This window comes from Megalops cyprinoides, chromosome 24 (assembly GCF_013368585.1).
Source record: "Megalops cyprinoides isolate fMegCyp1 chromosome 24, fMegCyp1.pri, whole genome shotgun sequence".
Lineage (NCBI taxonomy): Eukaryota > Metazoa > Chordata > Actinopteri > Elopiformes > Megalopidae > Megalops > Megalops cyprinoides.
Genome location: NC_050606.1, coordinates 3,671,205 through 3,688,928, shown reverse-complemented (window position 1 = coordinate 3,688,928; position 17,724 = coordinate 3,671,205). Strand labels below are relative to the sequence as shown.

Here is a 17,724-nt window from a genome sequence, read left to right as displayed (position 1 = left end):
TCGTCTTGTATCGTGCTCCGTCAAAATATCCATCTTGAATGCAGATTATATCATTGGCATCACGTAATAGGAAGAGGCCTAATCTAGCCAGAGACCTTTGCTGAGGCAGAAACAAGGTCCTCCATTTAGCGGCCTTCTGCCTATCAAGGTTCATTACTAAACAGCGGCCAGCGCTCAAAGACTTGTGCAATTCCTGTTCTGTCCTTTGTACATAAGGGTTGTCCTGTGTCAATCCAAGGCCAGTGTAGCCTTTAAATACCGTGCAAAAATGTTTAATTTGTGATTGTGACTGTATCGTCTGTTGATAAAGCGTTTTCAAGGTCTCAGAGTAAGCCTGGGTGTAGCCAATGGAAGCAGAGATAGCCGAATGATTGCACAGCAAGTCCCATGCCATCTGAGAGGTCAGTGCCATAGTGGATGTGATTTCACTGGCTGTTACTCGTGTAACTCAGGGATCATAGTTTTTATTTGTCCTTTATTATTATTTTTATGTGAAAATGCTTAAAAGGTTTTGTGCTGGCTGTTTTGTGTCATGTTATTTGAATCAGAAGGTGCTTTGTTAAGCCTTCAGACTGGTTTGTTTTAGCTGCAGTTATGTCAGGAACTGATATTACGCTCAATACAGTTTTTGGAGTCTGACATGCAATTGGCCATGATATAACTGAAGTCACTCTTACACACAAGCACAGTATGTTGGTTGTCAAAAATGGAACGTTCTGGCAAATGAGTATAAATGCTTATCTACACAAGTACAACACGTTATCTAACACAGCCAGGTCCTCCTCCGGTCTGTCCAGACAAAGATATACAGAGAGTAATGACATATGTGTAGAACTGACATGACTGATACTTCAGGGCAAACTGGTTCCAGAATCACATCTTGAGTCAGTTTTAAAGTAAACATGACAGAATGGTATTTTTTTCCATTTGCAGCATGAACTGCAAGTGGTCATGTGCAGCTGTGAATTGAATGTGATTTCTAAGTTGACTGCCATCAAGCTAACTGTTGATTCAATAATTTGGATCTCAGCCATCACGTTCTGGATGATCAAACAGAACTAATAAAGGACCATGGGGGAAATGTACTGGGAATATCATAAGCAATATTCATAACTGAATGAAGATGAAAACTTGTAGGAAGAGGCAGGAAGGCGATTGTTACAAAATATCCAAGATGGATTACCATTCATCTGCTTACTTGAGCAAAGCTAGACTCCGTTCTACCATTGGAGAATGACATATTTCAACTGTATTTTCTGTGTTATGCAATTTCTTACCGGTTCTCTGTCTGTCTCCCCTGAAGAATCATTTTTCACTTCATTTCTAACGCTTCGAAAAAAAGATTGTCTTTAACACTTAACAGCTGCTGAGTGATGTTAATTGTGTAGCCTTTTGATGACTAAATTGGAAATATATTTCTGTTACACTGACAGGCAACGGTACTTCCTTTGACATCTTCCGAACAGACTGCTGAAGGCCAAATTGGGCTTGAATGAGATTTCCTTTCAGTTCTTTAAGCTCTTTATTTTACCTCATAAACCCAGGACCTTTTTCTCCCTTTTTTGTCTTGCTGTTGAACAGGAATTGAACTGAAGATTTTTAAAAAAAAAAAAAAACAACATTGTTTTTCACAAGTAATTAGAGCTCATTGGTTAAATTATTTTACTTCATTTAATGGATAATTACAATTGTCACATGCACAATAAACGCACACAATTCCAATGGGTTGTGACAGTGAAGGAAATGCCTGCAGTCACGGTGCAGCTCTTCAAACTTCGTCGCAATTCACACTCAGCTTCTAACGACAATAGCAATTATTCATGTTTGCGGTGAGTGCAGTCAACATTGACTGTCAGCCAATCATCTTATTTATTTATTTATTTCTCTGCTTCCTCCTTCATTTGTTCATTTTGGCAGAGCGCAACTGGTGAGGTCATCACAGAAAGACGCATGTTGGAAGGGAAAACGCATATTAAAGGCATGGAACATGAACAGGGACAGAAAATCCGGTAGCCCTGTAGACAAGCATTAAGCTGACGGACACTGTTATGAACACAGCAATGCAACAGTGTGTGGTGCCTCCATCGTAGTAACCCATACAAAAAATTACATATTGAATATATATTTTTTTAGCTCAATAAATATTTCTAAAATAGGTAAATTATTGCTACTGCTATTGTTTTGGTTTGTTGCAGTATATTTCTAATATATTGCAGAATTTCTATGTATAAATATATTTGAATTATATTTCCAATATATTCTGGGCCTGAACAAGTGTGTCTGGTGTGGTCAGGCCCTGTAAGCCTGGTGTTGTATGTGTTCACCTCAGGTATGATTAACACATCATAGTGTTCTCGTGTGGAGCAGTCCGATAGTACAGTAATCGCCTTACACAATGTACTCACATAAAATCACAATTGGCATCCACTTAAAATAATGAATGACATTTCAAAATTGAAATTTTTCTATTTTATTTTCTGTTGTTCCTGTCGTTTTGTATTTTCACGTATAATTTTTTGAGAAAGAGGATTCAGCTGTTTTGGATGGAAAGCTAAAAAGAGTAATCAGTGTGTGTGTGTGTGTGTGTGTGTGTGTATTCTCACAGTTTTAAAGAAGAACAAGAAGATGGAGCTGTAATTCTCTTTGAAGGCTGTATTGCGCATGAAGCTTTGTCAAAAGTAAATGATGAGGGTTGGCCAGTGAAGTAGGTCGGCAACGTGACTGTTTTCATAAGCACTTCCTTTATATCATCCAGGCCAACTGGGCTGTTACCACACACAAAGTCACTTTGATTTCATTGTATCCAGCATGATGGAAGGCCTTCTCCCACCCTTGTTCCTCTTCATCCTCTTTCATCCTTGAGGGGCTTGGGGGTGGGGGGAGGTGGGGTGGTGGGGGGGGGGGGGGGTCGCTGAGGGTGTCAAAGAAGGCCAACAGCATATCACCGAGATGTTCACAAAGCTGACAGCCAACTTTAGAGTACTCGGGTTCCGCTCATGTGACATCACAATAGCCTGGGTGCTCATCCGAGCTGCCACCAGTCATGGGGTGTTACAGCGAAGGAGAGAGACGGAGAGAGAGAGAGGGAGAGAGAGGGAGAGAAAGAAGGAGAGAGTAAGAGAGTTATAGGGAGAGCGAGAGAGAGAGAGAGAGAAAGAGAGTGAGAGAGAGAGAGGGAGAGAGAGGGAGAGAAAGAAGGAGAGAGTAAGAGAGTTATAGGGAGAGCGAGAGAGAGAGAGAGAGAAAGAGAGAGAGAGAGAGAGAGAGAGGCAGAGAGGGAGAGAAAGAAGGAGAGAGTAAGAGAGTTATAGAGAGAGCAAGAGAGAGAGAGAGAGAGAGTGAGAGAGAGAGAAAGAGAAAGAGAGCTGCATGGAAGGGACATCTTTTCCCACGAGCCATGTGTGACAGTTTGACCTTCAATGAGGCGCCACTACCCTCTCTGCCCTTCATTCATAACCGCGAACACATCCTGTCACTCTCTGTGTCTCGTGTAAAAATACATATTACCTCACAGAGAGCTGGACCGGAACAGAGAGCTGGAACTCCAATCAGCCCCAAACAGTTTGCAATGTATTGCGACTTGGCATATGTCGAAAATGTCAGCTGAAATATGTCAATCAAAAAAGAAAGGAACCTGAAAAAACTCCACTGTGTACAGACAGCAAGAACAATTAAGTGGACTTAAAACAGAGAAATCAGTTACACACTTATATTTTCTAACCTGTAATTTATTGGGGTTGTGTGTTGCTCCCACCCACCAATGTGATGAGTGTGCCTTTAATATCAATGTAACAAACCATCAATCTCTACATATCAATCAACATGACGTTCTGTTTGTAAGGCATGCTGCACTGGGCACTGGCCTGATAATTATGGATGCAAGGCTGATAATATTATACAGATGGTTATTTATTTGCGTTATAGTCACTACGACACATTAGTATTAGTATTAGTCAAAAAGCAGATTCTCCATTATATACCTTTACAGCTACAACTAGGGAGTCTATATCAGTGATTGAACAGAGTTTGTACCAGAGAACATTTGCCAAGTTCTAGTCTACTTAAACGCACAGCCAAAAGTTCAACATGTGCCTGTTACAGGAGTCCCAGACATGTTCACCCTGTAGCGAAGGGCGAGAGCAGTCACACCACCCGGCCCTACGGGGTATCTAACCTGCAGCTTGACCGCAATGCCAAAGAGCCAGGCTCGTTGGTATGGCAGTCAGAGCGCATACTCAGCTGTAGTGGCAGCACTCTGTCACACACCCTGTAAGCACCAGTAAAAGTAATAGAATGTTCTATCTACCACCAATGAAAACTGGAAATTTCCAGAAAGGAAAGTCACTTTGAAGATTGCTTGGAGGGGAGTGGCCGTCTGCGACTGTGAGTTACAGAATGTCTTCATTTGTGCAATCTTTTTGCCTCCACATGCTTTGGCTTGCTGCCTTTTTAGGGTTCTCGCTTGATAGCTCAGTTGGTAGAGCGGAGGACTGTAGAGCACTATCTGTTATCCTTAGGTCAAGTTTTGTGGGCGGCAGCGTAGCATAGTGGTTCGGGAGCAGGACTCGTAAACCAAAAGGTTGCTGGTTCAATTCCCCGGTGGGGCACTGCTGCTGTACGCTTGGGCAAGGTACTTAACCCAAAATTCCTTCAGTAAATATCAAGCTGTGTGAATGGATAACATTGTAAAAACCTGTAATTGATGTAAGTCACTCTGGATAAGAGCGTCTGCTAAATGCCAATAATGTAATGGAAAAAAAGTAAATCCTGCACCCCATACAGATTTCTCGCAGATGTGTCTTAACATCTTAATATTGCTCCTGTCTTACCAGTGAATTAAAGGGCTTCATATCAGTATTCCCACAAATACATTAGACTAATACATTAAAGTAGCACAATACATGTTTATATGAGTGAACAAATAATGGTCTCTGTCACTAACCTTAGCAGAGCATATGCTTCTCATTTTAGTCTTGCCATGAGAAGATGCTTAATTGTTTAAATTCAGTTTCCTTACACAGGTGATTCATTGGGCATTTAAACATCACACAATGTTACAGCATTGCACCCACACAGTGTCACAGCTTTACACCGCCACAATGTTATTGCATTACACACACACAAAATGTTACAGTGTTACACCAACACAATGTCATAACATTACATTCGCACAATGTCATACCATTACACATACACAATGTCTTGGAGTTACACCAACACCAAGTCAGAATTGCATCCTTACAGTGTCATAACACAACACCCAAGCAATGTCACTGTACATAATGAGGTATGATTTGGTATGATGTCACACTAAGACCTCGCATGTAAAGTGACCCCCCCCCTCCCCCATTACCTCGACAAGCAAAAGACCAGTGCTGACGTTACAAATGGCAACCAAAGAAGGATTTCACCAACCTCCAACACACCAAAATTGCAACGATGCGTAAGAATGTAACATTTTCATAGACTATAAACTCAGTGTTCAAGACAAGAGCACATTGTGGTTAGATTAAACACCCCCCCCCCCACCACCACCACCCTCATGTCTCTGACAAAGGACTCAAATTCTGTCTTTAGTTACACCCCTGCTGAGAACAAAAATATAATTCGTCTCACTGAATATAAATACATGGCAAATGTCCCAGCGCTGTTCCTGGTGTTTATTTTCACTGAGTATGTCTAATTAAATCCCTTTGCATTGTCTCATTTTGACCAACTAACTGAAAGCCTTGTGTTTATAAGCCTGTGATCAGTGGGGGGAAAAAAGCCTCTGCTGACCCAGCCAGTGCTTAAACCCGTGCCAGTGTAGGAGCTGATACACCAATGTTTGTGCATTTATACTCACATCATGTTTATATATAACTTCGCTATTCATTACGATACCACCATTCCACCTGCAGAGGTAGATATGCATGCCGTTTGTGATGTGATTTGCATACAGTAAGCGTGCCTCAGAAATGAAAAAAACATCTTATGATCTTTGTGCAATAACCCTCTGTTAGATCTGGACTATCCATTCATAATCGTATTCCAAGGATTTAAAAGAATATAACAAGCAGCACTGCTTGTCTTTCTCAAAGTGAGTGGGATTATGCAGGAGATAAAAAAGTGTAAAAACTATTGTAGTCATATTTCAGTAAAGAAAAGAGTCCAACCAACAATACCAACATCCGTTTCAGTCTCAAGGCGAGTCTTTCTTTTCACGGGGGATAAGCATGAGATGGTCATCTCTCGAATGCATCACACGTTTCACAGATTTGTTCATTCTTAGCGCGCGCTGTGTCTATTCCTGTGCATCTCGTGCTGCTCAGTGGTGTACAAAAAATCCCTCGCGAATATATATATATTTTTTTTTTTTTTGCGGTCCATGTTCATGGTGTGTGTTTTCATGCAACGAAATGGAGTATTCGAGCGCTGAGGTGTAATTAAATGAAATCGCTAAAGGGGTGAAACGCTGAAATGTCAGCAGTGTTTCATATTTGGACTGAGGTGACAGGGGCAAGTCTATCGTTAATTGCTTGCTGGTTAATAAGTGATTATTCTGCTTAATTACAAGCGCTAATTCACAGAGCGAGTCTTCCTGATGTGAAGACTTCATTTCCTGCATCTTGACAGAGTTAGGAAAGACAGGAAAGGCGAAATGTTTTTCCACACTTTGGTTTACAAGTCTAACCAATTTCAGATTTTTTTTTTTTTTTTTTGGTTAGACTACACAACGTTTTCCAAGAGGAGCCAAAGTCGTTAAATTGCTTGAAGTAATCTAAATAACAGTAAAGCTGTTTTAAAATTAAATTCGTTATTCGACTGGAAAAACCACATATTTAAGAATTTTTCGATATTTTAAGCAGTGACAATGGCTTTATCTCGGCTTTATGCCAGGTCTAGTAATGAGTGTTACCGCTGAACTCCCAGCTCTTTGCGAGTGAGCTGTCCTGACGCACATCGTGAATGTCGACTGCGCAGGGAGTCAGGGAGTCGGAATTTAAGCTGGCTGCCCCATGCTGTCACCAAAAGGGCATCGCAGCAATTGCTCTTTCTAAAGCTGGCGAACGGTGTGATGTTTCTCTCGTTGCTTCAGCGGTCTGTCCTCACAGATACTCGTCATTCCGCCGCACTGTCCCTCGCCGGCGACTCAAGAGATTCATCTCGCACCAGCGAGGTGATGCCGATGGAGTCAGTGCACACGCTACAGGTGCAGCGTCTCTAGTCACCTTGTATCAGGTCTAAAGACGGGGTAGCCTGTCCAGGAGGCTTCCCAGCCCCTTTCAGATGATTAAACACTCGGAACCCCGGGGGAAAAGTTGTATTGGGAAGGGAATTTATTCAATGGAGCGCATGCGATGCTCAGGATGAAAGGAACCTCCAGGACCGCAGCCCTCGTGGAGCAGGGCATCGCCCCGTCTCCACCCTGGCAGAACAGACAGAACAGGGACGCGCTCCTGAAAACAGCACAACATTCAAGGTTTTTCCGCAAATAGAGAGCGGTAGGGCTGACATAGGCCTATTCCTAGTGCAAGGGTCCAAACTCAAACATGTCCTCTTCTTTATTTACGTGCCACCACAAAGCATGTGAAAACTGAAGTGTATCTCTGTATTAATCTGTAATATGATAACATACGTGTTTTCTCAACACACGTAAATATCCAGCTGTATAAATGGATTAGATTGTAACCCGCTGTATGTAAGTTGCTCTGGATAAGAGCGTCTGCTAAATGACAATAATGAAACGAATGAATGAAGCCTGCAACCTTCAAGTTGCAAGTCCATAGACTTATTTAGACTTACAATTAATGTTTAATTGATTTTGGCATGGTTTTTAATAGCAAGGTTGCAATGAAAAAAGGGGAAAAAAAGGAAATTGCTCTGTGGGCTAGACTGAAATCCAGCTCCACTCTTCTCCTTCTGTTCCAGTCTCCCCCAAACCATGAACCAGAACAACAGCCACAAGCGTCTCATAAAGCTTAGGCAAGGAAAAAGAGGTTCATCACTCCATTCTCATCCCTCACGTTTGGCCATGAGGTTGACCAATGAGTAGGATTGGACTACAACAATATCCTGCCTCTGTCTCTCACGATCCACACAGCGTTTGCGCTGGGTCCGCTTCCTGCAGGACGGGGCGATTCTTCGAAGCTCTGAGTGATGGGAGTAGCTAATCACGTCCTCTGTTAACTGTGGGCTTAATGAGATATGAAAAAAAGAGGCTTTCTGAGTCACCAAAAGGCACAAGGAAGCAGTTTGCGAAGGCAGGTCCTCTTCAAAAAAGGAAATCCATTCATATTATTTTTCAGTATGAACTGAGAGAGTAGCCCTCTAATGAGGTCTGTTGACTTCCTCAAATCCATTTTTTTTTGACAAAGAACCAAGTAAGTATGTCAGTGAGTTTTTTTTTTTTCCACCACAGTCTCCCCTTTGTAGAGGTCCCCCGAGCAACATAATTACTGTATTTTATCTTTTCATTGGTGTTCAGTGAGGAAAATTATTTAATGCACATCGGAAGATAACAGCTCTTACATCTCATTGATCTAACAATGGAAGTGTCTGTAGAGAGTTCCCATCTCTTTCTTCTCAGTCTGCTACTGCCAAAAATGAAAGCACCTCCCCTCAGGTGGAGGACTGATGCTTTTATTTCACCGTCTGTGAGGTCTTGAGAAGTCTTTTCACCATGAGTATGCATTTTTGGTTGTTTGTTGCATTTTTTTCTCAGATGTCTGTCTCCTATTTACCAAAGCACAAATATAGAATAGAAGAAATAAAACAGAAAATAATAATAACGTTAAAACATTTCCATTGGGACAAACGATTCACCGGCAAAAGCAAACCGACTAACTGTAAAACTGAGATTTAAACCAGTGTGGAAGAAGTCTGGTAACACTTAAGACTTTTGCAGCAGCGTTAGCACAGTTGTAAACGTGTTGCGACTAAACAGGTTTTCGGTGTTTAAGGTTGCACAGTTTAAATTTAACATTGTATGGCAATGATTGAAGATTTTACGTTCCTTAACGGCGCTTAATCCCAACGCGCAATGTTTCCCACAAAGTTGCCACTTTCCAAAAATGGCACTAATGTTTTAGTATCTGTACAGCTAATTGTCGAACCTTGTTGCATGCACTTTTGTGAGTCGCTCTGGATAAGAGCGTCCATCAAATGCTTAAATGTAAATAAAGACTTCCGTTGACGGCACTGATTAATTGCAGGATCAAGCCAAGGAAGAGAGAGGATGCGAGTCGTGTGGTATTGCAGCTGTATAATGTATACGTAGCACCTACACATTTTCCAGAACAACTTCGAACTACTCGAGTGAACGTCATAATGAACCCGGTCAGACACATAATTTAGGGGTTGGCGCTACAGAGGCAGCGCGTCGCGTCTCCACCAGCCAACTGTCCACCCTAGTATTTCTCCCGTCACTCTGCGCCCGCAGTGGCGCGTTTGACAGTCGCCCTCTGAGACTGACAGATAGAGTTATGATTATTGATGGCTTTCTTCTTAGCTTGAAATAATGTCAGTGCTTGTGGCATTTTCATAGCTTGAATGAGTAAATCACAATGAAGAAAACTGTTCTCACGAAACTTGAGTTTTTTCTTTCTTTTTTTTCCAGCTGAACTTACTACTTTGATGTTAAGAGTTTTTTTCTTTTTCTTTTATTTGTAGTTCTTAAAGACATAGGGCATTGCGGTTTGGTTCAGCCTGTGCAATCCTAGTATGTGCAAATGAACACTACCAGTTAGAGCGTTCGTTTGTTGTATTGACTGGCTAGATTTGCCCAATGAGCATAGACACTGTGTGCTACAACAGGTACCACTATGATTTAACAAGTTACCGAACTGTATTCTGTTTTGCTAAAGGCGATGAGAGAATACTAGTTCAAGAGTTCCCTCCAGTGGAGAGAACTGGAATTGAAGAAAAATATAGGGTTTAAAGCGGAGACCTACAAGATGCGCCGCATTGATTTCTTGTTCTCTTTATATAAACAAAACTAATGCTCAGTTTTGTGTAAACAGCGGATTTTTTTTCCCACAATGTCAACTTTTAAAATGTCTAGAAGGATAATTTAGGATAAGGGGGGGATAAAGAAGGATGAGCATAGAACTGCTAAAATGTCGCCGCGCCGCTCATGCCACACTTGACCCTGCTAGGTGGCGCACATGGAGCACCCATTTAAGATTTCATGTAGGAAAGAGTATGCATGCTGTTTTGCAGACTATATATAATCACATATGATGACACAATAAAAGAACACTTATTATGTGGTCAGGAAAATCTTCTAAGCACGGTGTGGAGCTGGGCCCGTTGTTATGATATTGCAGTTTAGCTTCCCAAGAGGGGGACTGCTGACAGAGCCTTTGGCAAAGCGTTTGCTTCATCTGAACTGCTACAGGAAGAACTACCGCAGGAAGAATCCAGCTGTAACGTGGATCGTGTGTTTACTGTAACCCACGTGGCTTGCTCTGGATGGAGGCGTAGGAAGAGTGCATAAAATAACTGAATCCTCGGCCAATAGAGGAACGGTGTACGATTTTTTCAGTGGCCCGATGTCACTGCGGTTAGAAACAGCTGATCGAAAATGACCCAAGAAGTCAACTGCTTTGTCATACAGAGCACTGTCCTTGACACCGGGTCAGAACATTATTCAACATGATTGTTCTGCTCAAAGAAGTACTGGTAGGCCTAGTCGCAACATAATCTGAAGCGCCATACTGTCATAGCGCAGGTATGTATTCATGCAAGTTAACACAGCAACAGAGTACCCATGATTACTTTATGGGTGAATCAGATTTGTCACTTAAATGTAAACGCAAGGCGCAATAGCGATTATATCATTTGCTCTACCTCTCCCCCACCGTCATTCACAACCCACCCCTTTCTTTACTGGAACTCAATTTCCCACAATGCTTTCAAAACTTTGAAATCGGACCTCAGGACCGCACGATGAAAGGGGTGTTGCAGCTGTGGTCAGGGTTTGTGCTTTTCGATTGGAGCTCAGTTACCCTGGTTAAGTCGTCTTGCGGTCAGACGGCACAGCACCGCTGGCCTCGTTTCAAAAGTTCAAGCAATGGCTGGACGCGACAGAATAGTACATTTACTTAGGCAACTTGAAAAAGCTGCGTAAGTCGGTTAGGAATTACGTCGTTGTAATGGTACTTCTTGTGGGTTTTTAAAGGGGTTTCATTATTACGTAGTAGCTACGCTCTATAGAGAATGCTTTTGGGTGGACGTGTTTACTGCGACTGCAAGAGCAATCGGTATAGCGTCAGAGAAAGCCGGCTAGCTGCTTGTGCACTGCATCGAACGGTGCCAAGGCGTACTTTGTCTTTGACCGATTTCTTTCAATGTTGATGTCCAAGTGAAAACGGAACATGTATTTTGTGATTTCAGGTGTAGGTGTCCTGCTCATTCTCAAACCTATCATCAAGGTAGGCTTCCCGTGGACGTTATGTCACACGTCCACACGACATGTTACACAGCAGCTCATTCAACGATTTAGTGAGAGGGCCATGGCTTAAGAAAACAAGAATGACTTTTTTTGTAATGTGAAACTTCTTCTTTTTCTTCTTCTTATTATTATTATGATTATGATTATTATTATTGTTATTGCTATTATTATAACCTGTTTTGTAGGTTCAGGACATGCTTCTTGTGGAAGAACAACAGACTATGCCTTTGAGGTATGCGAATGAAATTGACATTAATGCATGAATTTTGAGTATTATTAATATGTGCATTGGCTAATGAATTGCCTCTTTCCTGTGTTTCAGATGGCCTGCTCAAACATTAGATATGGAGAAGGCGTTACCAGAGAAATTGGCATGGTAAACCTTTTTTAATTGTTGTCTGCATCACTTTAAGCAATGGAGCCAATAATTGCACCACAACCACTAAATCAGTCTGTTGCAATTAAACATCCTTTTTCTGCCAAAACGATTGGCAGACGCAAAATCGGTTTAATTGAAATGCATTTGCAGCCAGCACGGACATCACTTCTCCCCTGTTCCGTCACTGTTCCAGTGGGTGCGGAAACGCAAGCGCCGAGCTTGTGATATAAATAGTCCGATGGCCCATACGTTTATAGCTCCCTTTAAATGATGCACATCTGTGCCCTTCCCGACGTCAGTCACAGCTCCGTTACCGTGGCAACCGTGTTTTGCGCGCAGGACCTCCAGAATCTTGGGGCCCGGAATGTCTGCCTGATGACGGACAGGAACCTGTCCCGCCTCCCTCCCGTGACGGCTGTTCTGGACTCCCTGGCCAAGCATGGTGTCGCCTACAAGTGTTACGACAAGGTGCGCGTGGAGCCCACGGACACCAGGTCAGCGGCCTCTTCCATTTCCAGGTGGTAGTGTGGCGTGGTCATGGTCAAGGAGCTGGATTCAAACTGAAGGGTTTGGCTGTACCCTAGAACGACCCGAATGGCTTGGTTGAATGTCGTCTGTGTGGATGGATTTGTCAAGTTTATGCTTTGTACATTGCATTGGGGTGTGCTGAGTAAACAGTGAATCATATACCACTACTTTTTAATAATACTTCTGCATTATTTGTTTTTGTTAAGATTTATGTTTATAATAGAAGAGGGTGAGTGAACATGTCACGTTTAGCAGGTTTCAACTTGAGATAAAGGGAAAAGTTAGCTTGCTTTTGTATTGAGATCTCAGTGCAATTTGTCTCATCTTGATCTTCTTTACCAATCTGTAATGAAATAGAAAACAGTAAAGATGAAACTGCGTGATGAAAAGGTTTTGATCTGAGATTGTTTTGGCCTTCCTTTCTTGCCTTGTTTTTCCAGTTTTAAGGAAGCCATAGATTTTGCAAAGAAAGGATCTTTTGATGTGTATGTTGCCGTGGGCGGGGGCTCAGTGATTGACACCTGCAAAGCAGCCAATCTCTATGCCTGCCACCCGGAAGCAGACTTCCTGGACTTTGTGAATGCTCCCATTGGACGGGGAAAGCCAATCACCCAGCCGCTGAAGCCATTGATCGCAGGTATCTTTAGGGAGATATTCCTCCTGCTTATGGACCTGCCAGGACCTGTGATTCAAGTGTGTCCTTTAATTAGTTTATCAAGTGGCCCAGCTAAACTGGCTTCTAATTTTACTTGTCTTGGATTAGGATAGCTATAAATACCAGTGCCAACTGTAACAGAGGTACAAATGCAAAATTCAAGGAAATGCAGCTAAAAAGGTGATAGGCTTTTTATATTCCGATGCTGACATTTAGATCAATTTAGTTTGACCGTGCAATTATATGAAGTCATTTTTTCTAGGTTAGGTAGGTTTTTGTAAGTCCTTTTTATTTCAAGCTATAGTTAAATAAACATATACTTTGTACTCTGCTAAATAGTTTGGGTTAAAAATGAAGTTCATGGAGTGTTTCTGCAGTCTTATGTAGAGTTAATGACTGATAAAAAGCCTTTGTTGTCTTATCTGCAGTGCCTACGACAGCTGGCACAGGAAGTGAAACAACTGGTGTGGCCATTTTTGACTTTGAAGCTCTGAAGGCAAAAACCGGTGTGTAAAATCCACCTGCAATCACCTGCAGGCTGAACCTGTAAACCTGTGTGATCCTCCTGCGATAACCAGTAATCTAAACCCATAAACCTGTAAAGCTGCCCTCTAGTACTCTGCAGGCTACACCAGTAATCTTTTTGCTGTTAGTGCATATTCCCATTCCGTTGTGTAAAAAACCCCTGCAGCTGCATGCAGTTTTATTATTCTGTATTTTGCACCTGAAAGCCTATATTCCTTTGCAGTAAACTACATCTGACACCTGTAAATCTATACGAGATCAGTAAACCTTCCTAAGGCACTTTTGTTTTTGAGTTTAGCCCATTTTCACTCAGGTCAGCGTTCAGAAACCTGGCTTGATTTTTCAGTATTGCAACTTCCGTGTTTGCTCTCCCAGCTGTGTAATTGTATAGTCAGGGAATAACGTTTATGCTTCTTCATGAATTAGAAGGTTTTGGTAAAGATTTCTCCAGCAGCTGCACATCTGTAGCACATGTGTATTTTTATGAAAGTGCATATGTATTACAGATGTGCTTACCCTCGTATTTTAAAGTGGTTAGTTTTCCAGATGAGGGGTCCGAATGCTGCAGCTGTAATGTGTGTTTCTCTGCTGTGGGACGTGCAGGCATCGCCAGCAGGGCCATCAAGCCCACGCTCGGGATGGTGGATCCGCTGCACACTCTGCACATGCCCCAGAGGGTGGCGGCCAACAGCGGCTTCGACGTCCTGTGGTAAGGCCCGCGTTCCGGCCCTGGTCCTGGAGTCCGCAGTATCTGTAGTTCTGTTGTTCAGGCCAGGCGCTCAGCCACTTGATTCCCCTGGCCGTCTTAATTGAACCATCTCAGCCTCATCCTAATTATCGTGACTCATTCGTTGTTAAAACTGCCAATTTGCTCTGAGGAAGGCTAGAGCCTAACGGGAGAAGCCCATTGGTTGAGAGAGGGGGGCAGGACCATGTGGGCAGGACCGCCTGTTTTGTTCTCACTGTTACTATTATTACATTATTGGCATTTAGCAGACACTCAGAACGATTTACATCTATTAGAGGTTTTTACAGTATTATCCATTTATACAGCTGGATATTTACTGAGGTAAATGTGGGTTAAGTACCTTGCTCAAGCGTACAGCAGCAGTGCCTCAGCAGGGAATTGATCCAGCAACCTGTCGGTTACAAGTCCTGCTCCTTACTGCTATGCTACACTGCTGCCCTGTCTTTGTGTTCTGTTCCCACACAGCCACGCCCTGGAGTCGTACACGGCTCTGCCCTACAACCTGCGCAGCCCCTGCCCCCCCAACCCCATCAGCCGTCCCGCCTACCAGGGCAGCAACCCGGTCAGCGACGTCTGGTCCCGTCACGCCCTGCACGTCGTGGCCAAGTTCATGAAACGGTCGGCTTCTTTTGCCTGTGTTCCTGCTCGTGGCCTGAAGGTGCTCTAGGGTCTGCAGATAGATGGATGAATTAGTTCATTCTAAAAAAAAAAAAACCCCTCCCTTCCCTGCTGTTCATTCATTCTCTCATTCCTTAATGGAACACGGCTGGGATTAAGTGTTTAAATAAACGCGGATTAACAGGCTCACGATTACAAGGAAACTAAATGTGAGCTCTCTCTCTGTCTTTTAGTGCCTCTCTCTATCCCCATTTCTCTTTCTCTCTCTCTCTCTCTCTCTCTCTCCCTATCTCTCTTTCTCTCTCTCACACACACACACACACACACACAGGCACAGTTTAAATGATTTGAATCCATGACAGCTCGTGTTTCTTAGCGGAGTGAATTCTGCTACCTATCGCACATTGTTGCCCATGTACTTTTAGGGTGCAATTTTGAAGGCACTATTGTAGTTTGAGTTCATGCATGCCCCCCCCACCCCCACCCCCCCACCCTTTACACTTCATTGATGTCATTTCCCCTCCCCTTAGGGCGGTGAGAGACCCTGACGATTTGGAGGCCCGGTCCAACATGCACCTGGCCAGTGTCTTTGCAGGGATCGGATTCGGGAACGCTGGCGTCCACCTATGGTAATCTCACAAGAGGAAAAAAGAAGCATTCCTGTACTAATATGTGTCTCCCGAAAGGTTTAAGATAAGTAACATGGAGTCTGACTCTGTGTTGTTTTCCAGCCATGGGATGTCCTACCCCATTGCAGGAAATGTGAAGACCTTCACAGCCAAGGACTATAACGTGGAGCACCCCATAGTGGTGTGGCTTTGATTTACCTTCCTGTTCATCCATCACATATCCAACACAGAGTGACACCTATTCCCCCATAACTCGTAGTGCTCTCAGGAGCAACTTTAAAATCCGGTGAATCATACATTACTATTGTTCATTTAAAGAGAACAGCTTGGCTGTGTGTTGTTGATGGCTGGTGCATTGTGGTTATTTTTACTGGTGTTGTTAAAGAGAACAGCTCAGCTGTGTGTGTGTGTGTGTGTGTGTGTGAACGCCGTGTTTTGTGCATCCTTCCCTCAGCCTCACGGCCTGTCGGTGGTGCTGACCTCCCCTGCGGTCTTCACCTTCACTGCCTCCATGTGTCCAGAGCGCCACCTAGAGGCGGCGCAGATACTGGGTATGGATTATGCCACATACAATACAGCTACACATACCCAGATTTGTTTTCGAGAAATGGTAAATGCATTTTTATGAGGATATATAAGTTATGTCAGATGTATCCATGTTTCTGCCCTTGTTGGGACCAGCTCTGTACACTTTTCTTTTTATTTTTGTGCTTGTGTGTGCGCCCCCTAGTGGCAATGCTCTGATGGTGTGTGACCTCTCCAGGGTCTGACCCACAACCTCTGACCTCTACCCCTCTGCCTGTCCTCAGGGGCAGATGTGAGCAACGCTAAGAGAGAGGACGCGGGACGGGTGCTGTCAGACGCCCTGCGCCAGTTCCTGTACGACCTGGAAGTGGAAGATGGCCTGGGAGCAATCGGCTACACGAAAGAGGACATACCTGCACTGGTGCAGGGAACTATACCTCAGGCAAGGGACTCCTGGCCTTTTACAAGGGATTTAGGCCTAACAGACTCCCACAAATACCGAATAACTGACCGAACTCGCCACAGCCTTGTGTCACTACATGTAGACATGTGCTCACAATACCAACAGCACAGCCTGTTGAATAATGTGTATCATGGCAGTGATAGGAATTGCATTGTAATGCATTTCTCTCACTGTAATCAGAAGAAAATGGCTTATATTCTCTGGTTCCACTTGAGTGGGTGACCTGATTAAGGCTAGTTATACTGAACTGTACACACTTACAGTTAAAACAGGTTAAAAAAGGAAAGCCATACTAACAACAGTGTTTGATGCTTGCTGTGAGCAACACTAACTTCCCCCAGGGTTCACACCTCATAGGTGTAGTGAGGACCAAGATGTGTGAAAAGGTTAATTTAACCTGTTTTAAATTTAAAGAACACAAAGCTGTTGTTTTGTAGCGATGGGTCTTTGTGATTGATTTTCTCGGTCATTCTTGGCTCGGTCTGCAGGAGAGGGTGACCAAACTGTCCCCGCGATCGCACACGGAAGAGGACCTGGCCGACCTGTTTGAGGCGTCTCTGAAGATATACTGAGACAATCGTAGGCCCGGATGCTGCGCTGTGATTGGCTCTCTGCTCATGACCCCAGTCACCAATCAGCAGTCACTCGCAAGGCATCATGACACAGAGAGCCATCTCTAATTTTTTCTCTTTTTTTAATTGTGGTGTCGGGGGGGGTGAGGTCAGAGGTCAGGTATGATTGTCATGGCTGTGTGGGAGGGGCTTGTGGTTAGGCTCCACCCAGAATGCTCCATTTAAGCTCTCCTCACACACAATCGCACTTGTCCTTTTTATCAATAGTACAATTTAAAACTGTTAGTTTACCAGAGTTTTACCGGTTTTAACTATTATCTTCCCTGGGGAAATAATGAAGTAATATTTTTCTTTTTTGTTCTTTATCCAATGAACTTTGATGGATCATCTTCCTTTCAGAGGCACTGCCCGGAGGTGCTCTATTAAATGATATGTGTGAGACTGAGTTTTAAATTTAACACTTACTTTAATTGATCTGTATCCTGATGGTCTAGAACTGAAGGCCCTGGACTAATAATCGAAAGTCTGCAGACTTAGTTCTTATGTGGGATGCTACTGTTATACTCTTGAAGGTGGTTGTCTTGAATAACTGCGGTAAATATTCTGGTGTATAAATGGATATCATGTAAAATCATCGGTAATGTAAGC

The 17,724-nt window shown here is 43.2% G+C and overlaps 1 protein-coding gene across 2 annotated transcripts; it reads left to right on the top strand.

Moving 5' to 3' along the window:
- Nucleotides 1-328: 328 nt before the first annotated feature.
- adhfe1 (alcohol dehydrogenase iron containing 1) lies at nucleotides 329-17,482 on the top strand. Of its 2 annotated transcripts, none has more exons than XM_036518633.1 (14): nucleotides 329-401; nucleotides 11,377-11,414; nucleotides 11,620-11,666; nucleotides 11,757-11,810; nucleotides 12,153-12,307; nucleotides 12,782-12,978; nucleotides 13,425-13,502; nucleotides 14,125-14,230; nucleotides 14,735-14,887; nucleotides 15,418-15,516; nucleotides 15,619-15,697; nucleotides 15,971-16,067; nucleotides 16,326-16,483; nucleotides 16,993-17,482. In XM_036518633.1, the coding sequence occupies exons 1-14, from the start codon at nucleotides 388-390 to the stop codon at nucleotides 17,074-17,076; spliced, it is 1,359 nt and encodes a 452-aa protein (XP_036374526.1). In that variant the 5' UTR covers nucleotides 329-387; the 3' UTR covers nucleotides 17,077-17,482. The 2 variants fall into 2 exon arrangements, with proteins under 2 accessions (XP_036374526.1, XP_036374525.1); XM_036518632.1 differs by lacking the exon at nucleotides 329-401 and adding an exon at nucleotides 11,054-11,106.
- Nucleotides 17,483-17,724: the final 242 nt, after the last annotated feature.